This window comes from Stenella coeruleoalba (genome assembly GCF_951394435.1).
Source record: "Stenella coeruleoalba genome assembly, chromosome: 11".
In the NCBI taxonomy this organism is placed as follows: Eukaryota; Metazoa; Chordata; class Mammalia; order Artiodactyla; family Delphinidae; genus Stenella; species Stenella coeruleoalba.
In genome coordinates, this window is record NC_137157.1 from 3,062,043 (window position 1) to 3,088,274 (window position 26,232).

General features: G+C 49.2%; 1 protein-coding gene across 1 annotated transcript in view; it reads right to left on the reverse strand.

Annotated features, from left to right (window-relative positions):
* Positions 1–26,232, reverse strand: part of TBC1D22A (TBC1 domain family member 22A) — a 312,955-nt gene that overhangs the window by 32,855 nt on the left and 253,868 nt on the right. The window contains exon 12 of the mRNA XM_079937136.1: positions 1,010–1,105. Within this exon, the coding sequence (XP_079793262.1) occupies positions 1,010–1,105 (96 nt within the window). The remainder of the gene's footprint in view (positions 1–1,009; positions 1,106–26,232) is intronic.

Consider the following 26,232-nt stretch of genomic DNA (forward strand, 5'->3'; position numbering starts at 1 on the left):
GGCAGGAGCCGGGATGAGAAAAGGGACCAGGTCTCGCCATCTAGCACCTCGGGGCGGGGCAGGCTGGGCGCTGGGCTCTGCTGGCCCGGACAGAGGCCCTCCCTGTCCACCGTCTCCTGGTGGCCGAGATGGAAAGCGCCTGGGCGCTGCGGCAGGGCTGGGTGGCTTCCCACGGCCCTCGGCGGGTGGAGCAGGGTCCTCAGAGCGTCTGACAAGCATGGGAGCTGAGGGGCCACGGGCCAAGCGAGCTGCCCAGTGTCACCACACTGTGGCCTGGGACAACAGGGCCTCCTTCCCTGTCCCCTCACCTGAAAGATGAGGGGCTCGAGGAGGTGAAGCAGCCAGAGAGTGACCCCCAGACAGTGAGGGGCAGAGCCTGGTTCCTGGTCCCCTCCACTGGTGTCTCCTCACTGCACCCCAGGCAGCCCGCCCTCCCAGGGGTCAACGATGCCCACAGTACCACCGCACAAGGCACGCCTGGGGGTGGGGACGGGGTGGGGGATCGGCCCACCTGGAGCCCATGGGTCGAGCACAGAGCCTCTGATGGATGGGGGCGGGTGTAAATCTCCCACGGAACCGCTGAGGAAAAACGTGGCTCAGAGAGGCTAGCAACCACCCCTGGGTCACACAGCTACCAAGTGCCGGGCAGCCAGGCCATGCGATCACGCGGCCAAGCCCCTTCCCTAACGCCCCACTCCCCACGGCTGCCACGAGGCTCCCAGGAGGCTTCCAGGAGCCCCCGGGCCATTCTGCTGAGGACACACACCGGCCGGCTCAGGAGGTATCTCCTGGAGTCCATGACAGCATGTTTAATAAGGCCAGTGTCGGCAGAGCCCAGGCCCCACGTGATCTGTGCCCTCGGCCGTGGAGTCTCAGGCAGCAGGTCAGCGGTGACCTCAGGCAGCCCGTCTCCAAGCTCCTCCACAAATAACCCTGTGAACGAAATCTAATACACCTCTCTCCCAGCAGGAAATCACACTCGGGTTCTTCTGAAAAGGCATTTACTTACTTGAAAATCTCTTTCTTCCAGTATTTCTTTCCTCCATCTCACGAGAAAAGCAGCACACACGTACAGGTGGAAATGCGCGAAGCCCTCAGGTTCCGACTGCAAGAGAGAACAGCCGAGAAGGTCAGCGTGCAGCCCAGACAGGCCGGCCGGGAACACAGAGCGGGGCCGGCCTGCTCGCTTTTTGACTCAAGGCCTCCGCTTCTAATTCTCATCTCCTTAAAATAAGGACAACGTTCTCTCTAATCGGGCAGCGGGACACCGCGGATGTGCCGGCGACCGGGTGCTCGTTTGCTTTCTTGCACGGACGATGGGCAGCAGCGATAAAAGGCCAGTCCGAGGGGCCCCCATTCTTGCACCGCGTGAGAAGGGACCCGTTTTCCCCACAGAGGCCGATCACTCAGCCCTGAACGAAAGGCAAGAGCAGAGCAGGCGTCCAGCCCGGGCACCGCCCGGAAACGACGCTGACCGGAAGCGTGGGGCAGCGAGCATGCTGCGTTCCCCCCGAGTGGTCACCTGCACCCCTCCTCGCTGCTCCCCGCGCTGCCGGGACAGACCTGGCAGTGGGCAGGGTGGGGAGAGGCAGACCCAGGGAGATGGGATAGAAGACCATGGAAATCATAAAATCCCAACTCGTTAGTGAGTTGGGACAAGGGGGTGCAGCACAGCTGTGAAAAGAGGTCAGATGCTAGATGGTCTGACGGCTGAGCCAACAAAATAGCTGATGAATGCGGGACCTATGGGGTAGGAGACGAAGAGGAACCAAGGATAACACCAACGTCCTTGGCCTGAACAAGCGCAAAGAGGAAGCCGTCGTTTCCTAAGAGGAGGAAAGGTTTGCGGGAAAGGGTGCGGGAGAAAGTGTGTTGACGGGAAGGTTGTGAGTCTGTCCTGTGGACACGCACCTGATAGGCCCCGAGTGGAGCTGTCAGGCAGGCAGTGGGACAGATGAGTCTAGGGCGTGTTACCGAGTCCAAGCTGGCTCTGCTCGCCGCACGACAGGCCAACACATCGGAGACGAGGTGTTGAGGCAGGGAATAGGACTTTATTTGGAAAGCCAGCAGACCGAGGAGATGGCGGACTAGTGCCTTTGTAAAACCATCTTATCGGGGTTTGGATGCCAGTTTCTTTTATAGCACGGAGAGGAGGAGGAGGTGAGAAGTAAAGTGAAAGGGCCGTAAGTTCTGCAAATATCCCCTGGAATAATGGCCAGCCTCAGGGAGGGGATGTGTGGATTTCTTCTTTCTTGTAGCCAGCCATCCACAGGTGGAACAGGGTCCGGATGTTTCCCTGAACAAAGGCACTTTGGTTTACCATTCAGGGGGCAGGGTTCCCCAAGGCAGGCCACTGTGTATAGACAGTATCCTTTTAGTGAACAAAAGCAGTGGAAAACAAAGGTTAAAGTAAAAGAAACAGATGCAACATGTAGTCAGAATTGGCTCTTCCCTGTTACAAGTGCAAGAGGATGGCCCCACGGTCCAGGCCACAAGTTTACACTGAGGGCCTAACGGAACGAGCAGGGAGCTGGGAGGAGTGTGAGGTGCTGCCAGAGGGGCAGGTAACACGAGCCCGGGGAGGTGACTGACCACGGGGTTTAGCCACATGGAGGTCACTGGCAGGTCACACTGCCTGGAGTGTTAGAGGGTGCTTCTGCATCCCACTGCCCTGGGCTGGCCGAACCGGCATCGGCACGTTGAGCAGAGCTGCTGCAGTGTGGCGGCATCCTCGCCTTCTGCTTCCTGACTTCACAGCGACCCGACCACTGCTTTGCACCTTACGTGCCGGAGAAGGAAGCTGTTTCACACTAGAACTTTGTGTAGATAACGCGTAGCAGGTTAGGTCGGTGCCCTCCTATTCCTAATTTACTAGAGTTCTTATGGATGGTTACAGAATTTCATCAGACGCTTTTCCTGAATCAACTGAGACAATAAGATTGTTTTCCTTTAATCTGTGAACGTGGTGAATTACATTAGTATCAGAGTTTCTTTAATGTTGAACCAACCTTGCATTCCCTGTAAACTCAATTTGGTCACAGTAAGTTACATTTTTTAATCACAGCTGGGCCCTGTTTGCTGATCTTTCATTTAGGATTTCTGCTCTCACACTTACAGAAAACTGGCCTCCCATGTTCCCTTCTAGAACCATCCTTGTCTACTTTAATCATGAAGGTTGTGTTTGTCTCTTTCCTCCTCCTCTTCTCAGAGTCTGTACGAGACCGGGATACCTGTCCTCCGAAAGTTGGCTAGAAATGGGCAGGGCATGAGGTCTTCTTTGTGGAAAGGCTGTATTCCTGATTCAATTTCCATATGATTATAAAACACTTCAGACTTTTTAAAATTTTTGAAAACTTTTCTTTTTGTGGGAATTTGCCACCTACAAGGTTGTTCATAATGTTCTATTTTTCTTTGAACCTCTGGTGCATTTGCAGCATCTAGACATTTCTTCTAAAATCATTATCCTTCTTGAAATGCAACCTTTAGAAGATCCTCTAATGAGAGGTCTTTGGGCAGTAAACCCTTTCAGCTGTCGTCTAAAAATGTCTTTATTTCATTCTCATTCCTGAAAGATAGAACTGTTGGTTATTACTTTTAAAGATGTTAAAAATGACATCTTTTGGCCTCCACTGTTTAAAGCTATCAATCTGTTTGTCATTCCCTTGTAGGAAATCACACTTTTCTTTCCGGCTGCTTTTGAGATACGCTCTTTGTCTTAGATGTTTGGCATTTTCTTTATAATATTTATTCTGCTAGAGGTATCCTGAGAATGGGCTGCTTTCATCAGTTTTGGAAAACTGTCATCCATTATCTCCTATCAAACATCCATCTGCCCCCTGCCATTCTCTGCATTTTCTCAGAACCCAGGTCAGGCAGGTGTGAGGTCTTTTCACTCTGCTCTCCATTTCACTTAACCTCTCTTTTTATATGTTCCATCTCTTTGTTTGTCTGGGAGAATTACTTTCTTCAAATCTTTCCTCCAATTTACTAGACAACTCTTCAACTGTATCACAATTCCTGTTTAACTCACCCATTAAATTTGAGACTTGCTTCTCTTCTCAGACCTGCTTCGTAACTCACGAGTTTCCCTTTCCTCCTCCTTTTTCACCCACTGTGCTCCTTTTTATCACTTTGAACATGTTAAACTGACTTTCTAGCACATCTCAGATCACGTTAAAGTCTGCAGTCTTTGTAGATCTCTTCCTTGCCGTTTGTTTTCTCTGCTGAGTCCTGCTCTTAGTGGCCTGCCTCCTTGTACTTTAGTGATTTTCCCCCTCTTGGAGCTTACGTTTGATGAAATAAAATTATTTTTAAGGCGGGACAAGAAATGTTTTAACATAAAATTCTCTCTGCCAGTCTGGGCCACTACCCCTCTTTAGTGTGCGCCGTGCACCTACGCTACCCACGACCCAGACCTCCCAAGGGACACGGGCATGGCTGCTCCGTCACAGACAGCAATTTTCTCCTGGCACCAGCAAGGGAACTCCTTAGGAGATAACGTTTCTTAATCCTGGAAGGGGTCAGGATGACCTACTACTCGCCTTGTGCGTGCAGATCTGGACTATGTGAACCGTCAATACGCCCTCTGATGGAGTATTACTCCTTCTCTCGAAAATGTATACAACTGTGCTTTAACTTCTAACCGGAGGAACAGTCCTCAGAGCTTCTGAAAGACTGTCTCCCAGGTTACTATCCTCGGGTTGGCTCGAATAAAATTCTCCATTTCTTTCTTAGATTGACTATTAATTTTGCGTCGACACGTTCCTTGGAACTTTTCTCTGTTGGAATTCTTTGAGGCGTGTATCAAAAATGGTTTTCTTTGGGGAAGAACAACTTTGTGCTTGCTTCTGCCAGAGCCTAAGGGCACTATTATCCCAAGTCTACTTTCAACTAAATTTTCAGCTTGAAATTTTGTAAGACAAGTAACATGAATCGGGACTCCAAACTCATGTGAATGCAGGACTGTGGTCAGATGTTCCGAAGGGAGGTGTTTTCCTTCCTTTTCCCTTAACTTCCATGGCCAAGGCCAAGAAAGGCGAACAGCAGCCCCTGTTCAGTCCCTGGACAGGCTCCAGGTTTGTCTCCTGCCTGAGGCTCCTTGCAACCAGGCAGAAGGCCCTGGCAATTAACTGGCAGGTGCCCCTGGGGGAAGGCCTGCTTTGATGTTGCTGCCTTATCTCTCTCGATTTACATTTTCTCCAGATTTCTCCTATACCATAGTCTCTCTTCCTTTGCAGTTACGTTTATGAGAAATACACCGGCAGCTTTCGCTGTATCCTGTGATGGCGGGGGCTCTTAATTTGCTTAACAACCTTTATTTAACCGGGGAGTGCAGAGGTCTGCCTCAGGCCAGCCCCGGGACCCATCCTCACTCGGAATTCAGGAGGTCGGGCTGTGAATCCTGCGTCCCCATGATGCACCCCCAGCTGGCGAGCGGAGTGCGGTACACGCCACGCGTTCACAGGAACACAGCATTCGGGGAAAATGGAGTTCTACAGCTTCGCTTAAGTGGATTATTTGTCTTCGATGACTTGGTAAATTATATTAAAATAGCAATTTAATAAATAAAACATTCATATCCTAATGGAAACTGGGCTTCTGCTTTAATGAAGCTTAACCTGGGCGTCGCCATCGCTGCCCGGATGAGACGAGCTTAGGAGGCAGGCTCTCCGCGGCGGACGCCCACACATCGCAGGGCCTGCCACCCGCGCCCACTCGGGATGGGGGCCTCCATCGTCTTTGGGATCTGACACGTGCAATCGGGACCTTCCCGACTGGTGCAGAATCAGCCACGTGGACCCGCCGTTTCCAAACAAACCCAGGGAGGAGCCGGCGAACACACAGAGAGCTCTCCAAGGGAAGAGGATGCGCCTTCGGGAAGCCCCCTGGGCAGCGGCCACTGCTGGAGGACCACGGCGCCGACCCCCGGGAAGCACAGCGCTGCGGCCATTTCAGAGCAGGCTCTAGGGAGGTGCCTGGCCCTCCAGTCCAGGCCTTCCAGCCGCCACCGCACAGGGCCCAGGCTGCAAATCCTTATCTCCCATCTCCCCAGGCTCCAGACGACTTGCGGGGGAAAGGAGGCCAGAGAGCTGGAAAGGCCACTCAGCGGTACACCAGGACAACAAGCAGGCCTTCTGCCTTCGTGGTGGCCCATCACCTCTGAAGAACAAGCCTGTTAGCAGAGTCTCCTCCTAAAAAGCTCACCCTCGGGGTTCTGAGGCTGGGGACCCTGGGGGTCAAAGAGAAACACCGGTCCTATAACAAACGCCCTTTTTAAAAAATCATCAATCTCTCTAGCTGAGGAAAAGACAATTCACATTAGACCCCAGATGCACTTGAAAATGACCATCTAAAAGCCCCAATCCCATTTCAGTCGGATCAGACATCTGAAATCTCAGGTCTTAAGATTTTTATTACCTCCAATCAACTGTGTCTAGCAAACCAGACAGCAAACCCAATCCCCGCTCCAAAGAGAAGGCAGCAGGATGATGGATGCCCACGTCACTGCAGAGGACCCCCGGCACTCAGAGCCCCTCCCAGGGCAGACGGAGGAGAGGAAAGGACACCCTGACAGGCCAGGACTGCAGGCAGGTGGGCAGCCTTTGGGTGTGTGGGGCCCATCCCTGTAGGATGTTCCCTGGGGGAGAGGTGGAAGCACCCAAGAATGCATCACACCAAATAAGTGCAAGACAGCCGTGGGAGAGACGCTCAAGTTCTCTGAAAGACATCAAAGGAAACCTAATAAACAGGAAGATGCACCGGGTTAATGGACAAAACTTTCAAACCTGAAAAGATGTCAACTGCCTTCCATTGTAATTTATAAATCAATGTATTTCTAATAAAAATTCCAACCATGTTTTTTTGTGGAACATGAAGCATATTCGAAGGTTGATGTTGAAGAGCAAAGGGCCAAGAATAGCAAGACAACCCCACAGATGGCCAGATAAGGGGAAGATCTACATCCACTCCCAAGACGTTCTGTGAGACTGATGAAGACCATGTGATCTGGGCCTAGGACAGGTGGGCCAGGCAAGCAGAGACCCCAGGCACGGGCCCGTGGTAATGTGGGTATTTGTCTTTGGCAGACAGGGTAGGCGGACCAGCTGGGGAAGGATGGATTATTTGATAAATGATACTGAAATAACTGGCTATCCATATGGAGAAAGTAAAATTAGGTCCCGACCTCATGCCACACGTATGCCCCAATTCAAGGTGGATTACAAAGCAACCTGCAAGGCAAACCCTTAAGAGCGCAGGCATCAATTTTTAAAAAAATCAGTAAATCTGACAACACAAAAATTTAAAACTTATGTTTGACAAAGGCACTATAATTAAGGTAAAGGTATAAGGCACAGACTAGCAAAGGATATCTGCAGTGCATATATGACTGACAAAGGACTGTATCCAGTATCCGGTGTGTGTGTGTGTGTGTGTGTGTACACACACACACACACATTTTTTTTTTTTTTTTTTTTTTTTTGCGGTACGCGGACCTCTCACTGCCGTGGCCTCTCCCGTTGCGGAGCACAGGCTCCGGACGCGCAGGCTCAGCGGCCATGGCTCACGGGCCCAGCCGCTCCGCGGCATGTGGGATCTTCCCGGAGCGGGGCACGAACCCGTGTCCCCTGCATCGGCAGGCGGACTCTCAAGCACTGCGCCACCAGGGAAGCCCACACACATATTTTTTAATCCTCCTAAGAATCAATAAGAAAAAGACAAACTACCTAATTAAAAAAATGGGCCAAGGATGTGAACAGACCTCAGGTGGTCAGTAAAAATAGGAAAAGCTGCTTATACTCACTGGTAATCAGGGATGTGCGGAGCAAGGCAGGTAAAAGAAAGATGTCAGTTCTTGTTTTTCAAATGGGCAAAGCCTAGAAATTGGGAGGACTGCAGAGTATAGGAGAGGATGTGGGCATGCCGGGCGGAGCGGTGGGGGGATGCACCTGCTGTGAAGAGCCTGGTAATATCTAGATGTTTGCATCCTGTAACCCAGAAAAGGCCTGTCCTAAACAGAGCATCTCCTACACCAGGCTATAAGGAGACACACACAAGAACGTTAGGACTGAGCGCTGTTTGTAACTGCAAAAAACTTAGAAACAGCTCACGCCTTTCAACAAGAGATTGGATAAATTATAACATATTCATACAGTGCGAAACTATAAAGAGTGAAAATAAATGAAAGACAGCGACACCCATCAACATGAAAAAGCATTAAAATATAAAGCTGAACACAAGAAGCAGGTCACAGAAGAATACTTAGGTGTGACGCCGTTTACAGAAAGTTTCAGAATATCATCAAGATCATAACTATTGTTTATAGATATATATGTATGTGGTGAAGATGAAAAAAAAGCATGTTTAGAAATCATAAAAACCAATTTCAATGCAGTGGTCACCTCTGGAGAATAAGGAAGGAAGGTTCAATGACAAATGTGAAATTTAATTTTTAAATAAGTAATAAATTATCTGAAACAAAAATGAAGAACGAACTGTCAGATTTGACAGAGCTGTGTAGTAAGTACACAGGCATTCACTGGATTATTAGCTGCACTTTCTGTATACTTAAGACTTTTTAAAATTTAGAGAACTAATAAGGACCTACTTACTGTACAGCACAGGGAACTCTACTCAGTACTCTGAAATGACCTATATGGGAAAAGAATCTAAAAGAGTGGATATATGTATATGTGTAACTGATTCACTTTGCTGTACAGCAGAAACTAACAACATTTTAAATCAACTATACTCCAATAAAGTTTTTTTTTTTAAAAAAGAGGCTTTTTATAATTGAAATAAAAGAAACAGACTGGGGACTAAATTGCAATGCTCTTTTCTGGGGTCACTGGGTGAGGGACCACTAACTCCTGTGGCTCCAGCCCAGCCTGGGGCACCTGTCTGGCCCCAGCCACCTCGCTGTCACTCAGACTGTGGCCTCAGGTGGATTCTGACCTCCATGACCTTGGGCAACCCCTGCTCATGTCTCCTCCCAGGGCCACAGGCACAGGGGGCGGGGGGGGCAGCCCCTAACTGCCCTCCGTCTTCCCTTTGACCTTCCTTCTGAGACTCTTTCCCCTGCCCTTAAACCAGCGGGGCTGTTGGCATGTTTACACTCTTACAGAGAAGGCTTGATTTTTGACAGAAGCTCAGAGGATGAGAACTTAATGCAGAAGAGCTGTCCCCGGGGGCAACCCGGCCTCTCCCCTCTCCTCCAGCTGCTGGCCAGAGGCGGAAGATAAACCCGGGCGCTCCTAACATGAGTTTTCTTCAAACTGCATGTCGGGTTCCACAGTGGATCTAGTTTTGCTTATAAAATGACAAAACGAAAGTTTGAAATGACTACACGATTAACTAAATGCAAATGACTTACATGTGGAGTACACTTTTCAAAACGCAGGCAATCGGGCAAAGAAACAGCTTTCCTTCTGTCCTTTATAGAGAAACTGTGATAAAAGGAACAACTGTTCACCTTTAATCCCATCATTAAACTTTGCTTATAATTTTTGGCACTGAAATAAAACCGAATGGCCTTCTGGCACAGGAGGCTTTCCTGTGTACATGTATTTATGTAGATGGATTTCCGAGGCCATTCAAACCACAGGAATTGTTTCCCATTCTTTGTGCGGATCCGAGTGCACCAACTTCAGCTGTGCAAGCGAAATCTTTGCTATGATTTCCTTTGAAATATTCATCACCAGGCCAGTGCATTACACAATTACCTACCAGGAATGCAGAGCACGGTCATCTTAAAATTCACGCCAACGCCCTCATGTTTGGGGCCCGGGCTGCTAATGGGACTGTAAATCACATTTCATTACGGAGCCAGATCCTGAGGCATGAGTGAGCTGGTGCTCGTCCAGCGGCCTCAGAGCGACTGATCTATTAGCTCTCGCCAGATCATTCAGGCATGTGTCTGTCCACGTCTGAGAACACTCCAAATGGCTACATGACAAAGGTCACGGCCAGTCCACTTCATTCCGGGAGTCACTGGTTGGGTGCTCATCCAACAGGGAGGGCTGGTCTGGGAAAGGGAGACCACCTGCTGTCGCTCTGATGTGTCAGCAATTCCCAACTGAAGTGAACATTTTAAAGCCGGAAATAGCATAAGGTAACGAAGAATACTGAAATATTCTTTTACATTCCTAATAACTGTTTATTCCTTTGCTGATGATGTATCAGGGTTCTCTGGAAAAACAGCACCAAAAGGATGTGTGTGTGTTGGGACAACAGGACACACATTTATATATATATACATATATATGTGTGTATATACATACAAACACATACACACACACACACACACACATGCATAAAGAGACTGACTACAGAAGCTTGGAGAGTCCAAAATCTGCTGGAGAAGCCCAGCAGGCTGCAGGCCCAGGGAAGAGCTGATGCTGCAGCTGAACTGCAAAGGCCTCCTGGAGGCAGAATTGCTTCTTGCTCAGGGGAGGCTGGCCTTTGTTTCATTCAGGCCTTCAGCTGATTAGACGAGGCCCACCCATGTGACGGAGGGCAATCTGCTTTATTCAGAGTCCACCAATGTAAATGTTAATCTCATCCAGCAACACCTTCACGGAAACATCCAGAATAATATCTGACCAAATAGCTGGGTATCGTGGCCCAGCCTGCTTGACACACAATTAACCATCACCCAGATCACGATCCAGCTTCAATTCTGAAGGGGACGCTCCAGTGCTGTGTTGCTAGGTCCTTTTAACTGACGAACGACTGGTTTAGGTATTCAGTTAATCAACAACAGAAACAACAAGCTCCTACGGCTCACAGAGCCATAAGGGAGAAGTTGATCCTTAAATGCAGACAAGGCACATCAGCGAAAACCAGTTAAGAGCCAAACAAACAATGGCTTTGATTTAAATACGTTGGCACAGGCCTCAGGACAGACACACATTCCCCCAGCACGTGCGCCTGGAGCAGACTGTGTGCCACTCGGCCCCCCCCGGAGCACGGGCCGCTCGTCACCTCCAAGAGACATCAGGCGAGGGGGTGCTCACACCACAAGTGCACAAGTGCTGCGTTGCCTGCACATGCCTGGCTCCTTTATGGATGAAATCAAAGGCATCCTTTGAATGCTGCTCTGTCAAAACTTCGTGAATTATACAAGCTCTGGAGAACTGCGGGGGCCAGAGCCAGCACCACATTGTCACTGACCTCAGCTGTCCTTCTTACGGCCCCTCCCATTTCCCAAATTTAAACATTGCATCCCTGATGGCCTGGCATCTTTGTGAGACCATGAATCACGGTCTGGGCTATGGGCACCCCCTTACAGGCGTTTTTGCTACCCTGTCCAACCTGATAATCCCTACTGTTGTTTAAAGTTTGTCAAGGATGTTCCTGGCAAATTAAAAGGAAGAAGATCCTGCTGTGGGTCCCGATTATTTTTTCCTTGAAGTAAGAAATGACATCTCACCAGTTAATAACTCAAAGCTTCAGTTCTCTCTGTAGACCAGACTGAGCCAAGAGAGCAGAAAGGGCAGAGTGAGCTGCAGCTCTCGGTGAACAAGCCCGTTGTCTGTCCACAGCCCTGCAAGGACGGGCAGGCCTGCACCCGTGCCCGTCCACAGGCTGGTACCGGGAGAGCTCAAGTGGCACACCCTGCCTGTGTGGCGAGCGTGTGCTCGGGAGCTGGGTCCCCCCCTCACCGCCCCCGTCTCCGCTGCAGCTCCGGCCCTGGCCTCCTCCCCAACTCTCTCCTGAGGCTCCTCCTCCAAAGGCCCCTGCCTCTGCCCGCACCTCCCCGGCTGCCTCCCCTGCGGCCTCTCTTGGCTGACTTGGAGGGCTGTGCAGCCTCCCTCCTGTGCTCAGTGCCATGTCCCCACGGTACACCAGGACACGCGTGTGCAGCCCGCTCCTGTACCCCCGCCCTCTGCGCAGACACCGGCCCACAGGGACCCCTCTGCCCTCCTGGAGAGGGCAGCTGACCTGGTCCCAGCTCCCGTGCTGCCTCGGCTGCCAAGTGCTCGTCTAGGAGCGCAGAGCGTGTGTCTACTCTCGGGGCGAGCTCCGGGAAGGCCAGGGTGACGTGTCTAGGTGCACAGCGCAAAGCCCTGTGCCCGGACAGGGTCAGAGAATGAGGCCGACACCCCGCTGCGTATCTCATGGTGAGCACGAGTGTGAAACTTGTTTAAAGACGGACAGACAGCTTAGCTCCAAACAAACCTCAGGCTCCTCGATGGAAAGGGAGGGCTGAGCCAGACACCTTCTCAGGCCTCGGACGGCGGGACAGGCTCCAGGGTTTGCACTGCGAGGGCGGGACCCCGAGGGGGCGAGGGCCACGAGTCCACTCCCAGAAGGGTCGTTTCTGGATGCCTGCCTCTGTCCACTCGCCCACACGGCCATCAGCCTCACGAGCGGTTCTCTGTAAAGCCTCACTCTGGTAGTAAACGAACGAGGAGGATTCTGAGAGCAGAGGAACTCGTGGCCTGTAGAGGCCCCTGCAGGCCCCGCGTCTGCCTGGACGGGGGAAAGATCACTCATTTGCTACAACAAAGCAACAAAGGACGCTGACTTGAGCCAAGATGTTAGCTTTTCCATCTCCTTGACTGGCGTTCCCCAAAGTTACTCAGCCAGGGGAGTACGCGGGAGGCAGGCGGTGGTGGTAGAGGTTCACGGGGGCCACGCACACCCTCCACCGATGATACTGTCTGAAACGAGAGGGCGCGAGCTTGGCTGGTCCCCAGACACCCCCGGCTGACATGGAGCTCCCTGCGGGCCTCCCATCACCTGTGCCCTTCATGCCAGCTCAGTGCTTGGCATCAGATGTGCCTTGGAGCCCGTCGGGTGGATGAGGCTGACTCAGATGGACCAACAGATGTCCACTCTCAGCGTGAAGCAGAAGCAGAATCTTAATCTCTTGGTCACAGGCCTGGACCCTTCATTCTTAACCAGCTCCCAAGAGGCTGTCACACAAAGTGAAATCCGAGAACCACTCGGGCTGTGAGCTTCTGGGGACGAGGACCTGCCTTCCCTTTGCCTGGGTCTCCCCCAGCAGCTAGCGCACTGTTTCCACGCACAGCGGGTATTTGGAAAATGATCAAAATACCGAGTGAATGAACGTCAAGTCCCAAGTTACGGACTAAGCTCGTTGCCTCCCGATGAGTGAACATCCTCAGACCACCAACCTTGAGTCAAGATTTATATCAGCCCCCTTGTAAATAAGGCTGTGACTAGGACTGTTATTGCTTTGAAACTAATTTGAACAAAAAGAATCCACATTCGCCTAATAGCCATTCTCTAGGGAATGCCCAGATTTAGCAGAAAACATTGACAACAGAGAAAAGAATTTCCTGTGAGCTAAAACAAGGAAAATTACACAGACACCGCGCAAACTAAGAAATGAGAAAGAGTCTGACACGATGCGACTGTCCCCGTGTCGTGTCCAGTGGTCCCGCCGCCATGACTACAGGACCACTCTACATCCTTTCAGGGCTTGTTCCTTCCAAACTCCCTCCCCCAGGCCAGGCCTTCAGAGTGATTTCTAAAAACATTTTATAATAAGACTTTTCAAAAACTCCCCAAACTAGAAAGCACAGAATAAAGGAGCCCATGTACCCATTCTTCAGGGTCCACAACGATCACATGTGGCCAAACCTGTTTCACCTCCTACCCAATCCCCACGCCGCCCACATGCTGTGGGAATACTCTAAGGAAATCCCCGTCATCACAAGTCATCCATGAGAAGCATGTCACCTGTTCCGTGGGTGTTTCCCACTCGGGCTCCGGCTGGCGAGTGGCACCTGTGTCCCCTTCCCCGGGATGTCCTGTGAGCTTGGACTTAGACCCTGAAGCTGGGGCGGAGTCGGATGCAGTTCTGTTTTGCGGGAACTGATGGGGCAGCGCACCCTTCATGCTTCCCATCAGGCTCGTGGCTTCTGCGTCTCTCCTTCACGACACTATGACTGATTAGTGGGTCCAGGTTTTGCCAGACGGATCCATGCGTTAGAAAGTTCCCTGCCAGCCACCTCTGAAGATTTTCAACGCCATTGGTGCGAGTCCTTAAGCTGTTATACGATTAGGGTGACAATGTGATTCTTTCCTTCCCCCTGCATTTATATCTGCTTTTTTTCTGTAAGGAATAACTTCTCCTCAAAAACTATCTGATTGCCAGAAAAGCACAATACTTGCTTGAATCGTTCCTTTTGTTTATCAGGTGATGCTGAGCTGGTGAGGGTTTAATTTAGAAATCACGATGAATTCATAGTAAATTAACATATTTGGTTTATTTTAATCCACTGCCTTCATAATTCTTCCTGATGTTCAATTTTCCCCTTTCTGACCCCTTTAAATTGGGCTTCTGACGTGACCCCAGAAGCCTCTAAGAGGCCCCTTGCTTTCTTTATGATGAGCTGCTCCAGAGTCATCTGGAACATTTCCTGCCCTAGACCTGGGACTGAGCCTTCTCCTAAGGAGCCCTGGTTCCTTTCCCGGGAAATGGTGGCGACTCCACAGGTGCTCATTTACACCGGGCTGATCACTGGACCCAATACTTTTCAGTGGAGGAAGCTAGAAGATGTGGTTTTATTTCTTTTAAGGAGAAGAGAATACATCGCAGGTTCACACTGAGCCTTAAATCATATTTAAGATTATAGCGTTTTTCCGTCTTTGATTTTATGCTTGATTCTCTTTTAGGTTAAAAATCTTAGTTCCTGTAACATTATCATAATTACTATTTGCTTTACCCTAATGTATGTATTTATGTGTAACGTGTGTATATAAACAATAGTTTCAAGATAGCACTAATGTTATTACTAACAATATGATTACTGAGTAGAGTTTGTAAATTTTTTTGCAATTCTTTTTGTGCTTGAAATATATGCTACTGGGACTGTGCATGCAAGTGGCTCAGAAGTCTATTCAAAGTAATTTTGCCCTGTGTGATTAGGCCACCAACTCAATACAGAGTTAGGTTCATTTTTTACCTTTTAATTTTGTGCTTGCTTTTTAAGGCCCACTTGCTTAGGTTTAGTTTGGTTTTCCACTTATGAAAAGCAACACATGATTACACAGTAAAAACCTCAAACAAGGTGCATTTGGAGAAGTCGGGCTGCATCCCTGTCTCTCCACACCACCCATCCTCCCCACGAAGACCACACCTTTTCCACTAGGTTCTGGTTTACCCTTTCACTGACTTCTGTTTGTAATATAAGTAAACATGTGTGCACTCAGGAAAAGGTGTGTGTGTGTCTGTCCGTCCGTGTGTGTCTGTGTGTCTGCTCATACACTCCCAACCAACGAGTGAGGGCACCCACGCACGCTGTCTGTGCCTTGCCCCTCGCAGCAAACAGTACAGCCAAGACGCCCCCAGCCACGCGTAGAAAGCCCCCTCAGCCCTCCTCACCCCTGTGGGGTGCACCAACCCCTGGGAGTGTCAGTTTAGTCACCCAGCCCTGTGCTGACAGACATCTGTGGGGCTTCGGGCCTTTCACCGTTACAAACAGTGCTACAAAGGATAGGCCCTGTGGAAACGGCATTTTCTATTTTCTCCAGCTTAACTTTCGGATGGCTCCTGGGCCAACAGGGAAGAGCCTGTGTTGTTGGCAAGAGAACAACAAATAGCCCTTGTATGCATCCTTCCTGGGCCCTGCTTTCGACCCGCTGCAGCTCTGTCCTCACCTCACCACTGGCTGCCCACCTTTCTTACCAGCTTACGGGTCAGTCACTACCGGCTGACGGCTCACCTTCGGTGGGCGCTGGATAACCAATATCGCTGCATGTACCCTAGCGGTACAGAGGGACAAGGGCCTACACTGTTGTTTTCTCATTGAACCTTTTGCCGAGATAACTGGAGATCCACGTTCAGTTGCAAGAAATAATACAAAGAGACCCCATGCTTCCCCTACACAGTTAGGGGCTGCCCTTCTAATCTGCAAGAAAAGGAACACTGATCGACCCCCTGGCCTGGACCCCGTGCGGCTCACACAGCTGACGGCACGAGCTCAATGGACACATCACGTCATCAGATATTCCACGCGGGCTACTGAGCCGAGGCGTGTAGTGGGCGCTGGTGGGCTGAACATTTTTAACCTGGAACACGATTTTAGCTTCACTGTTTAAATGAAGACTCCTTTGCTTTGCACATTCACCAGCGCACAGGTATGTGGACGCAGGATGCAGTGTATCCGTGTGCATGGATGCAGATGCTGGTGTGACCTTTTCTAAACAGAGTCCAGCTATTCTCCCATCTCTGGGTTCCTGGTGAATAAATATTAATTTGACCATGAAAATTATACTGTTCAGATCCTTGGCCATTATTTTTTTCTGTTTGATAATTCATACACTGATAAGAAAGAACTAAAGTTCTCCATTACCACTGTAATCTTTCTATCAGATTCTGGCTTTATGTTTTCTTATCTCCGTGACTTAGGACATATATATTTAATATTGTTTTACTACAATAAAATGGCTGTCTTTAATTAACTCAATACAATTTCCTTCAGTCTTTTTAATCTTAATATTATCATTCCTATTTTGCTTCTGCTCGAGGTCGAACGGGAGAGCTTCGGCCAGCACTTTATTTCTAATCCTTTTATGTCCCAAAAGGAGGAATAAATGCTAAGAAGGAAAATTCAAACAAAATCTGACAAATATATTTTAAGATTTTACATGAATGAAACATTCATTGACTCTGTGGGTATTTAAAATAAGAGTTTTGGTGCTCAATTTTACTTTTTGGAAAAACTCAATTCACGGCCAGCTATAAATACTTTGATGTTTTACTATTTTTAAATTGTTTAAGTAAATATTGAGTTAATACCAAATATTTTTTACATATATGGGAGTAAAAGCTTACCAACAGAACAAGAATCCTGCGGCTTACTATCCACTGTTTAAGAAGAAAACTAACCTCTCACTGGGGAACTTTCTCCAAAGCCAGCCCAGCCCTTTCCTTGAGATTCCAACCCTTCCAAGGTACACAGTGTCCCCAACTGTGTGTTTATCACTTCCTTGACTTCCTTTATCTTTGCACCACAGTCGTTTCCTTCTGGATCTGGATTTTAGATAAATGTAGCACAAGGTATGTATGGCTGGAGGACTTCTATTTCATTCAACACTACGGCCCTGAAATACACGTCTGTCACTTCACGCTGCCGCAGACCATTATTACCTTCCGTGCCTCGCTGACACGCCACAGTTTCTTCATCCACACCACTGCCGACGGGTCTTTAGGCTCGTCTCCATTTCTGGCTCTGACAAATCAGCACTGCTGGGATCCTCGTGCACGTTTGTAAGAGTCTCTCTAGAGGACTGGTTCTCAGACCGCTGTGTGCTCCAGAACCACTCGGAGCCCCACCCCGCCAGCACATCTGATCCAGGGCTGCTCTGGGACGGGGCCCGACAACCTGCGTGTCTGACGAGCTCCCCAGCGCTGCCACTGCTGCTGACCCAGGACCACACTTTGAGAACCACCGTGCCGTGCGGAATTCTGCCACGATGGGAACGTCTTACGTCTGTGCTGTCCAATCGGCAGCCGCCAGCCGCAGCGGGGTCCTGATACTTGAAAGCTGGCCTATGGGACTGGGGAGCTAAATTTTTCAGTTCTTTACATTCTAACTAATATTCATCTAAACGGCCACATGTGGCTAGTGACAGTGCAGCTCTGAGTACATATAACCCAGGAGTGGAATACTGGGTGGAGAAGAATGCATCTCCTCAACTCTCCTAGGAAAAGCCAAATGACTTTATGAAGAGTTTTTTACTAGTTTACACTCCCCCCGACCGGCCCCTCCAGCGTGTATGATGGTTCTTACTGCTCCACATCCTCAGTCCTCCGTAAAGTGTGATATTCTGTCTTTCAAACTTACGCAGAGGGTCCTTAAACCCTCCCTGGTAACAGGCGTGCACGGGTGCGCACGCGCGCACACACACACACACACACACACACACACACACACAGCTTGGCACGAGGGTCCTGGGGCAGGGCGGGAGCTATTGCTGAGCAGCCTGACCCTGAGGACACAGCCCTTTGGGGGTGACTGATCTACTCAGAGGGCTCTCCCTTCACCTCACTGCCTGCGGTGAACGTTTCCTTCCGTCCCAAGCACTTGGTAAGGCCTCAAAATTGAAGCTCAAGCTCAAAAGATTGAAAACATATGACTTCAGTGTCCCACTTACTCTGGGCGCATGTGTTGACTCCATTTTTGTTTTGTTTTATGGTTTTAGGGACAGTTTTTTTTTAATTGAGCATGTCTAGCCAGTATTTTAACATTTTTCTTAGCTTTTTCTGATGTAGAATTTACATAAGGAGAAATAGAGACCTAAGAATACTGCCTGCTGAGTTTCGACAAGTAAATGCACCAGCGGAATCACCTCCCTATGAATACAGCGCGCACCCTTCCCAGCATCCTGCCGGGGAGTCACAGGAAGCCCACGGTCGGGAGCCCTCACTGCTGATCCATTTCGCCAGTTCCAAAACCTCATCTAAATGAACTCACAAGGCACGCACTCTGGTGTTCAGCTTTCACTGGCAAACACAGTGTCTTTGAGATTCACTCCATTGTCTCTGAAAAGCATCCCATTGTATGAGTGTGTTTAGCCATCCCCTGCTGACAGGTGTCTGAGCTGTTTCCAGTTTGGGCTAATATGAATAAAGCTGCTCTGATCGCTCTCCTACAAGGGTGCGTGTGTGCGTGTGTGCGTGTGTGTGTGTGTGCGCGCGCGTGCGTGCGTGTGTGCGTGTGTGTGTGCGCGTGCGCGCGCAAACATAAATGTTCATTTCTCTTGTGTAAAGACCTGGGAATGGAGCCCTTGGAACCGAGGGCATATGTATGCTTAGTTTTACAAGAAATTACCACCTTTCCAAAGTGGCACCACCATTTAACATTCCACCAGCCATATTTCACATACTTGCCAATGTTTAGCACTGTCGATTCTTTTCATTTTAGCCATTGTGGTGCGTGTATGGTGGTCTCTCACTGTGGTCTGCTTTGCCCTGCTCTGATGACTAATGATGTTGAGTATTTTCTCAAGTGTTTATTGGCTGTTCATCTACTTTGGTGAAATGTCTGAGTCTTCTGTCCAATTTTTAATTGAGCTATTTGTCTTTGTAATATTGAGCTACAGGAATTTGTATATACCCTGGATAGGAGTCCTTTGTCAAATACGTGTATAATAAATACTTCCTCCCAGTGCCTCTTAACCGTTCTGGACTTCAGCCGGTTCCATTAATCTACTATTTAGTCCTATGTCAACATCACACCGTCTTGATTACTGCGGCTTACGGTCCACCTTGAAATCAGACTTTAAGCTCTCCATCTCAGTTCTTCTTTAACAAGACGTAAGGCTTGCAATCTTAGGTCCTTTGTATTTCCATATACATTTCAGAATAAACTAGTTAGTTTCTACAGAAAAGCTTTTGGTAGAATACGATTGGGAGTGCATTGGCTCTACAGATCAATTTGCGGAGAATTAATATTTTAATATTAAGTCTTTCAACTTATAAACATGGTGTCTATCTCACCAAGTATTTCAATTTCTCTGAGCAATGCTTTGCAATTTTTAGTGTAAAAATCTTAAGTATCTTCGGTTAAAATTGTATTTTTGCTATGAATTTCATGTCAGTATAAATGATATTGGTCTCTAAATTTCATCTTCTCATTTTTCATTGCTAATAAATATACAATTGATTTTTGCATATTAACCTGTATCCAGCATCTTTATTAGTTCTTGTTCTTCTTTTTTTTTTTTTTGTCAGACTCTAGGATTTTCTACATATGTAATCAATAAGGACAGTTAACTTTTTACTTTCCAATCATTATAATTTTTATTTCATTTTCATTCCTGATTGTCCTGGCTAGACCTTCATGTATAATATTGAATAGAAGTGGTGAGAGCAAATATCTCTGACTTGTTCTCAACTTACGGGGAAAGCATCTGATAGCTTTACCATTAAACGTGATGTAAGCTGTAGTTTCTGGACGCCTTTTATCATGAGGAAGCTTCCTTCTATCTACAGTTTACTGAGAGTTCTCTTCATGAGTGGGTGCTAAATTATCAAATGCTTTTTCTGTATCTTTTGACATGATCTTATAGTTTTCCCCCTTATTCTGTTACTGGGATCAATTACATTGAATTTTTTTTTTTTTTTTTGTGGTACGCGGGCCTCACACTGTTGTGGCCTCTCCCGTTGCGGAGCACAGGCTCCAGACGCACAGTCTCAGCGGCCATGGCTCACGGGCCCAGCCTCTCCGCGGCATGTGGGATCCTCCTGGACCGGGGCACGAACCCGTGTCCCCTGCATTGCCAGGCAGACTCTCAACCACTGCGCCACCAGGGAAGCCCTACATTGAATTATTTTTGAATGTTAAACCAACCTTGCATGCTTGAGATAAATCCCCTTGATCGTGATGTACTGTTATTATTATTACTATTATTATTTTTTGCAGTATGCGGGCCTCTCACTGCTGTGGCCTCTCCCGTTGCAGAGCACAGGCTCTGGACACGCAGGCTCAGTGGCCATGGCTCACGGGCCCAGCCGCTCTGCGGCATGTGGGATCCTCCCAGACCGGGGCACGAATCCATGTCCCCTGCATCAGCAGGCGGACTCTCAACCACTGCACCACCAGGGAAGCCCTGTACTGTTATTTTTATAATTTACTGATTCGATTTGCTAATGCTCTGTCAAAGATTTCTGCAACTTTGTTAATTAAGGTATTGGTTTATAATTTTCTTTTACTGTAACGTCCTTGTCTCGTTCTGGTATCTCAGTTAGGCTGACTAATAAAAAGAGCTGAGAAGTGTTCTCTCTTCCTTTATGCTCTGTATTTGTGTACGATTGGTATTATTTCTTCCTTAAGTATTTGAAAGTTCACCAGTGAAGTCATTTGTGCCTGCAGTTGTCACTACAGAAAGGTTCTTAATTATGAAAGGCATTTCTTAAATGAATACAGGGCTTTTCAGGCTTCTTATTTCTTCATGTGCAAAGTCTGATCATTCGTATCCTTTAGGAATCTGTCCTTTTCCTCTATGTTGTTAACTTTACTGACTGTTACAAGTTGTGAATAATATTCCCTTGCTAAGTTTCAAATATCTGTAGGATCTGTAGTGATGGCCCCTCTTTATTCATGATACTGGTCTTTTTTTTTTCCTCTCTCTGTTTTCTTTCTTTTTTTTTTTGGTCTTGATTAGCCTAGCTGGAGATTTTTCAGTTACTAAACTTTTTATTAAACTAACTTTTGATTTTGTTGATTTCCTCTACTGCTTTTGCCCATTTTCTATTTTATTGATTTTTGCCCTTTTCATTGTTATTTCCTTCCTTCTGCTTCCTTGGGAATTAATTCCCTCTTCGTTTTCTATCTTCTGAAGGTGGAAACTAAAATTACGGATTTGAACTCTTTCTTCTTTTCTGATGTATGCATTTATAGGAATATGTTAGCTCTCCAAGCACTGCTTTAGCTGCATACCACAAATTCAAATGTTACATTTTTATTATTCATTCAGTTTAAAATATTATATGATTTCCCTCTGACTTCTTTGACTCAAGGGTTTTTTAGTGGTGTGCTGCCTAATTTCTCAAAAATTTGGAGAATTGTAGACATCATTCTTATTGATTTCTGCCTTAATTCTATTATGGTTGGATGACATCCTCTGTATAATTTCAATCCTTTTACATTTTCAGAGTTGTTTCATGGCCCAGGAAAGAAACTGTTGTGGTTATTGGTCACTGTGTACTTGAAAAGAATGTGGCTGGATATCCCTGGTTGTTGGATTATTAATGAGCTCGAGCCAGTTGCTTGGTGATATTTCTGTGCCTCCTTTATCTTTACTGATTTTTTGGCCTATTTTATCAATTACTGAGACAGAAAAATTAAAGTCTCCAGTTATAATTATGTGAGGCGTTCCACTGATATTAATAGCTTTTAATATCTTTCTATGCTAATTGCTCAGTTCTTATCAATTCAAATGCTAAACGTGGCCCTGAGTAAAAAGTTAACAGGGAGGAGCATCCTTTCCCTCCCCCCCACCTGAGAGCCCAGGCTGAGACAGAGGTACACCCAGTTGTCTCCCAGGCTGGCAAATGGATCCTTTTCCTTCTAGTTCATCCTTTGTCTAAGAGTATATAGCCTTTCAGTATGGCCTTCCCTAAGTGCCTAAGCTCTGCACTCCCTTCCTCTGAGGGGCACACGGTCGACCTCTTGTTCCGAGTGTTTGTTCAAACCCAGGCCTAAAGACTGGCAAAAAACCCCTCCCCCCTCCCATCTATTTTCACTTGGGCCTCTGGGATGACCCTGCTTTCCTGCAAGCCTTCCTGCACTTACAAGTCTGCTTTGGATGGTCTATCAGCATTTCTGGGTGATCTGAGGATCATGTGATATGCCACATTTAAAGCTCAGCATGCTATAAGGCTGCTCGGACCCACACAGGAAGTGATATAGGGGTCGGAGTCCGCCCGGAGCTCCTGGGTTTGCACCTGGGCTCTTGGCTGTCCCCCTCTCTTCAGTCTAATTTCTCCAGCAGGCGGTGAGCTCTAAGGTGGCAAGGGTTGAGTCTCACTCGCGTCTGTGCTTTCCCGCTACCCCGGCTGGCCCAGGCCTAACCTGGAGTAGATGTTCCCCAGAGTCTTGATGAACGGGGACTGGGAGTGTAGGATGGGGCTGCATGGTACAGATCCCTAACTGCCAGCCTGAGGCTTCTGGGCTTCTGGGCAAGAGAGGTGCCAGTGAAGGCGATTAGGCAGGAAAGTAGTGGGACAGCTGCCCAGGTGGCACGGAGTTTCTGAGACTTACGGGACCAAGAGGACAACAGAGCTGAGGCAGCACCATTTACAGGGTCCTGCCTCTTCTCTGAGAAACCGGCTACCAGAGAGCAGCTTAAAGAAGCTAACATTACAATGTGTGAAGAGACAGTATTAGACAGGTTGTGTGCATCTCTTCTTCCAACCCTATAGAAGAAGGTAAATTATTCACTTGAGCGGATGTAGCTTAGGAACAATGAGAGACATTTCCCGAATGAGCCTATTTCTCTCCAGAGAAAAGACTGTGGAGTTGCCTGGGAAGGGTCAAGACTCAGAATTAACAAAGTCCCTGTTTCCAGCACCTCCGGGGTTGTCACGGTGACACTTCCAACTGCAAATCACTGATACTGGCCAGGCCTTCCCCTAAGTTCTCCTATTAGACGTGGCGACACATGTCAGGGGAATACAAATGTGACCACGAGCGCCAGTCGGGGCCACCTCAGCCAGCGGCTACCTGAGGCTCCATTCAAGCCATACCCTGGCCTGGATGCCTGGTCTGGGAGGTACTAGGGCATCGGCACCACGACACCATCAGCACCATCACTCCCACTGCTCTGGTGTGAGACAGTCAGGAAGTCAAGTCTGAATCGCTGTCTTTTAATACTATGCTCTTTAAAACAACCTACCATGGGGCATCCCTGGTGGCGCAGTGGTTGAGAGTCCGCCTGCCGATGCAGGGGACACGGGTTCGTGCCCCGGTCCGGGAAGATCCCACATGCCGCGGAGCGGCTGGGCCCGTGAGCCATGGCCGCTGAGCCTGCGCGTCCGGAGCCTGTGCTCCGCAACAGGAGAGGCCGCAACAGTGAGAGGCCCGCGTACCGCAAAAAAAAAAAAAAAAAAAAAACCTACCATGGAATGATGTTCCCAAGGCCTACCAAGGAACAAAGGGCGGTGTGCCCCGCACTACCTCTCCTCAGACCGCGGTGGGGTCTGAGTGCCTGTCTGGTCTGTACACAAGTCCTCCTCCCTCCTGCCGGCCTGCGCTCTGGTTGTCAGGTCGCCTTCCCGCCACTGTGTCCAGGTGGGGCAGTTCTAAGCCCCGCCATCTGTGGCTTTAATCACAGCCTCACACAGTTCAAAACCGTGTGGGCAGAACTCTCTGGAAGGATGCACTGAGGGGGCCAAGGAAGGTTCAAGAGAGTAATGGACACAGGCTGTCACATGGGAACTTTCTGACTTTAAGCCTTAAAGTTTGGTCTCTCCTGCTCATTTGCTGGGATTCTGTGATGTTCCAAGTAGGAAAGCCTACTCGATGAACTCCCGAAAGGCATGATGTTACTGTGTTAATAAAGGTGCCAACGGCACAAAATAGATTCAGTACTTCAATACCTTGAATAAAAATTGTTTTCTGCAGCCTGGAACAACATTATGCACTTGCGGTTTCCACAAAGTACATGATTTCCTATTTCCTTGTGAGTTTTCTGGGTCACATATATTTCCTCGCCAAGTCTACACTTCTGCTTCAACAGTTAGAAGAGTCTTTCAGTATCATTTTTCCTGGAATAATTTGTTATCCATTACTTTTATGGCAGCATTAAATTTTAAGAGAGAATTGAGAGGGATGGAAAATCTATTGCATATTTCCAGCCCCCAAAGAAAGCCTTTAATAAATTTAGAACTTTTCAAGTTTTACATTCAAATCTGACCCCAGGACCAAGAAGCTGCCTGGAGCCACCCATCCTTCACGCCCGAGTGTGCGGCCTGACTGCAACTGGGAGGACGGCCCCCGGCCCCCAGCCGGCAGGACAGAGCTTGGTCTGTTGAACCAGACGTGAGATGTAGCCCCAAGAGGCACCGCAGCGAGGACTGGGAAACAGGACCGTGTTACCCTCCCCCGAAACGAGGTCTGGCAGGTGTTTACAGGTGTGCCCTACAAGACACCAGGTAAATCAGATCGGGGGTGCCAGGCCCCCCCCCCCACCTCCCACACAGCCCTCTGTGGGTGCTGGGCCCTGTGCAGCGGGCCGGTCCCACCCTCCAGGACTCCCAGCTAGTGTGTGTGGCACGCGTGAAGACGGTGCCTCCACAGAACAGCAGGAGCACTAATGGGGTCCAGCAAAGCGCTGCAGGTGCAGAGAAACGAGGGCCCCGACATCTGAAACCGGCGCAAACGCCACCCCGCTGAGCTAACTTGGTAGGTCGCTCCCAGCCAAGTGTGGGATCAGGCACCACACTGCTGGAGCCAAGACGGCCGTGATGAGAAGCTCCGCGGGCTTACTTTCAGAATCACACAGTAGCCTCGTGCTGGAGAGCAGTGAACCAGACAGAGGGGCCACTGGGGAGAAGCGGGGGCCTGCCCGAGGGACCCTGAGTTTCAGCCCCTCCGGCAGCTGCACAGCCAGGCAGCCTCCCTCCCCTGCCCCGCCCCTGGGCAGCCTCTCCAGGCTGTGCCCCCACTTCCCTCCTGTCCCCGGAGCTCAGTGCTGCCGCCCTCCCGCCCCCGCACGCCTCCGCCTCGGTGGGCCTGCCACGGGCAAGCACACGCAGAGGTCTCTGAGCACCCACACCGTGCTCATCCACCTGGAAACGTGATGCCTCACACAGTGCTGCTGAAGACAAGGGAACGCCGCGCGGCTCCAGCACTGCGCTGAGTGTGTAATCTGCAACCCAAAGAGGCAGCCGGACTCAGGGGAGGAGGGCTGAGCCCGAGGAAACACGCCGCTCACTTCTCATCAGAGCCCTGCGTGACGCACAGCGAGCACACGCTCCTCCCCGGCAAGGAGGGAGAGACTGACGTCCGCATCATATGGGCTCTCTGGACTCGGAAATTCAAATGAGGACATAACCTTTATTTACTAGGACTTGCTTATTTGTTTTCCTCTTTCCCAGAACTTCGACAAGCCGCGGCTATAAAGCATTAGCATGTGTTTCTGGGTTGACAGATCAAATCACAGGATGACTGATGGACAGAGTTTCATTTACAAGGAAAGAATGGAAATGGCAGGGTGGAACCCTTTCCCTCCAACCCTGAGCTAAGGGTTTCCCATTTTAACTCTGACTGTGAAAGCAAAGACTAACAGTGGGGTGCAGCTGACCCCCGAGCGGGGCAGGCCTAGGGAAAACCAGGGGCGCCCAGCATTGCACGTGGAGGAGAGCAGTCCTGCACCACCACCAAAACGCAGCCGAGGACCAGCAGGGACTGACTGAGGGCCACACGCACGGCCATGGCCTCGTGAAGTCCAGCGGGAAGACCGGGTTCGACGAGACGACCCACAGCAGCTTCGTGGCTGGGAGACCTCGGGGCAGCGCCGGGCGGGCCCTGAGCCTCAGGAGGACCCACTGATGACGCAGGCAGGGCCCGGCTCCCGGCGCAGTTACCCGATGGCCACACAAGCCAAGGTGTAACACCAAGTGCTTACGATGGTGGCTGCCACCGTGGACTCTTCATTAAGTGGTTTTTATTTTTTTTCATTTATGGTTTATGGTCATTCCTCCAATCATTCCTCCAATCAGTTAGAAGCCAGGAGACTGGCTTCTAAAATGAG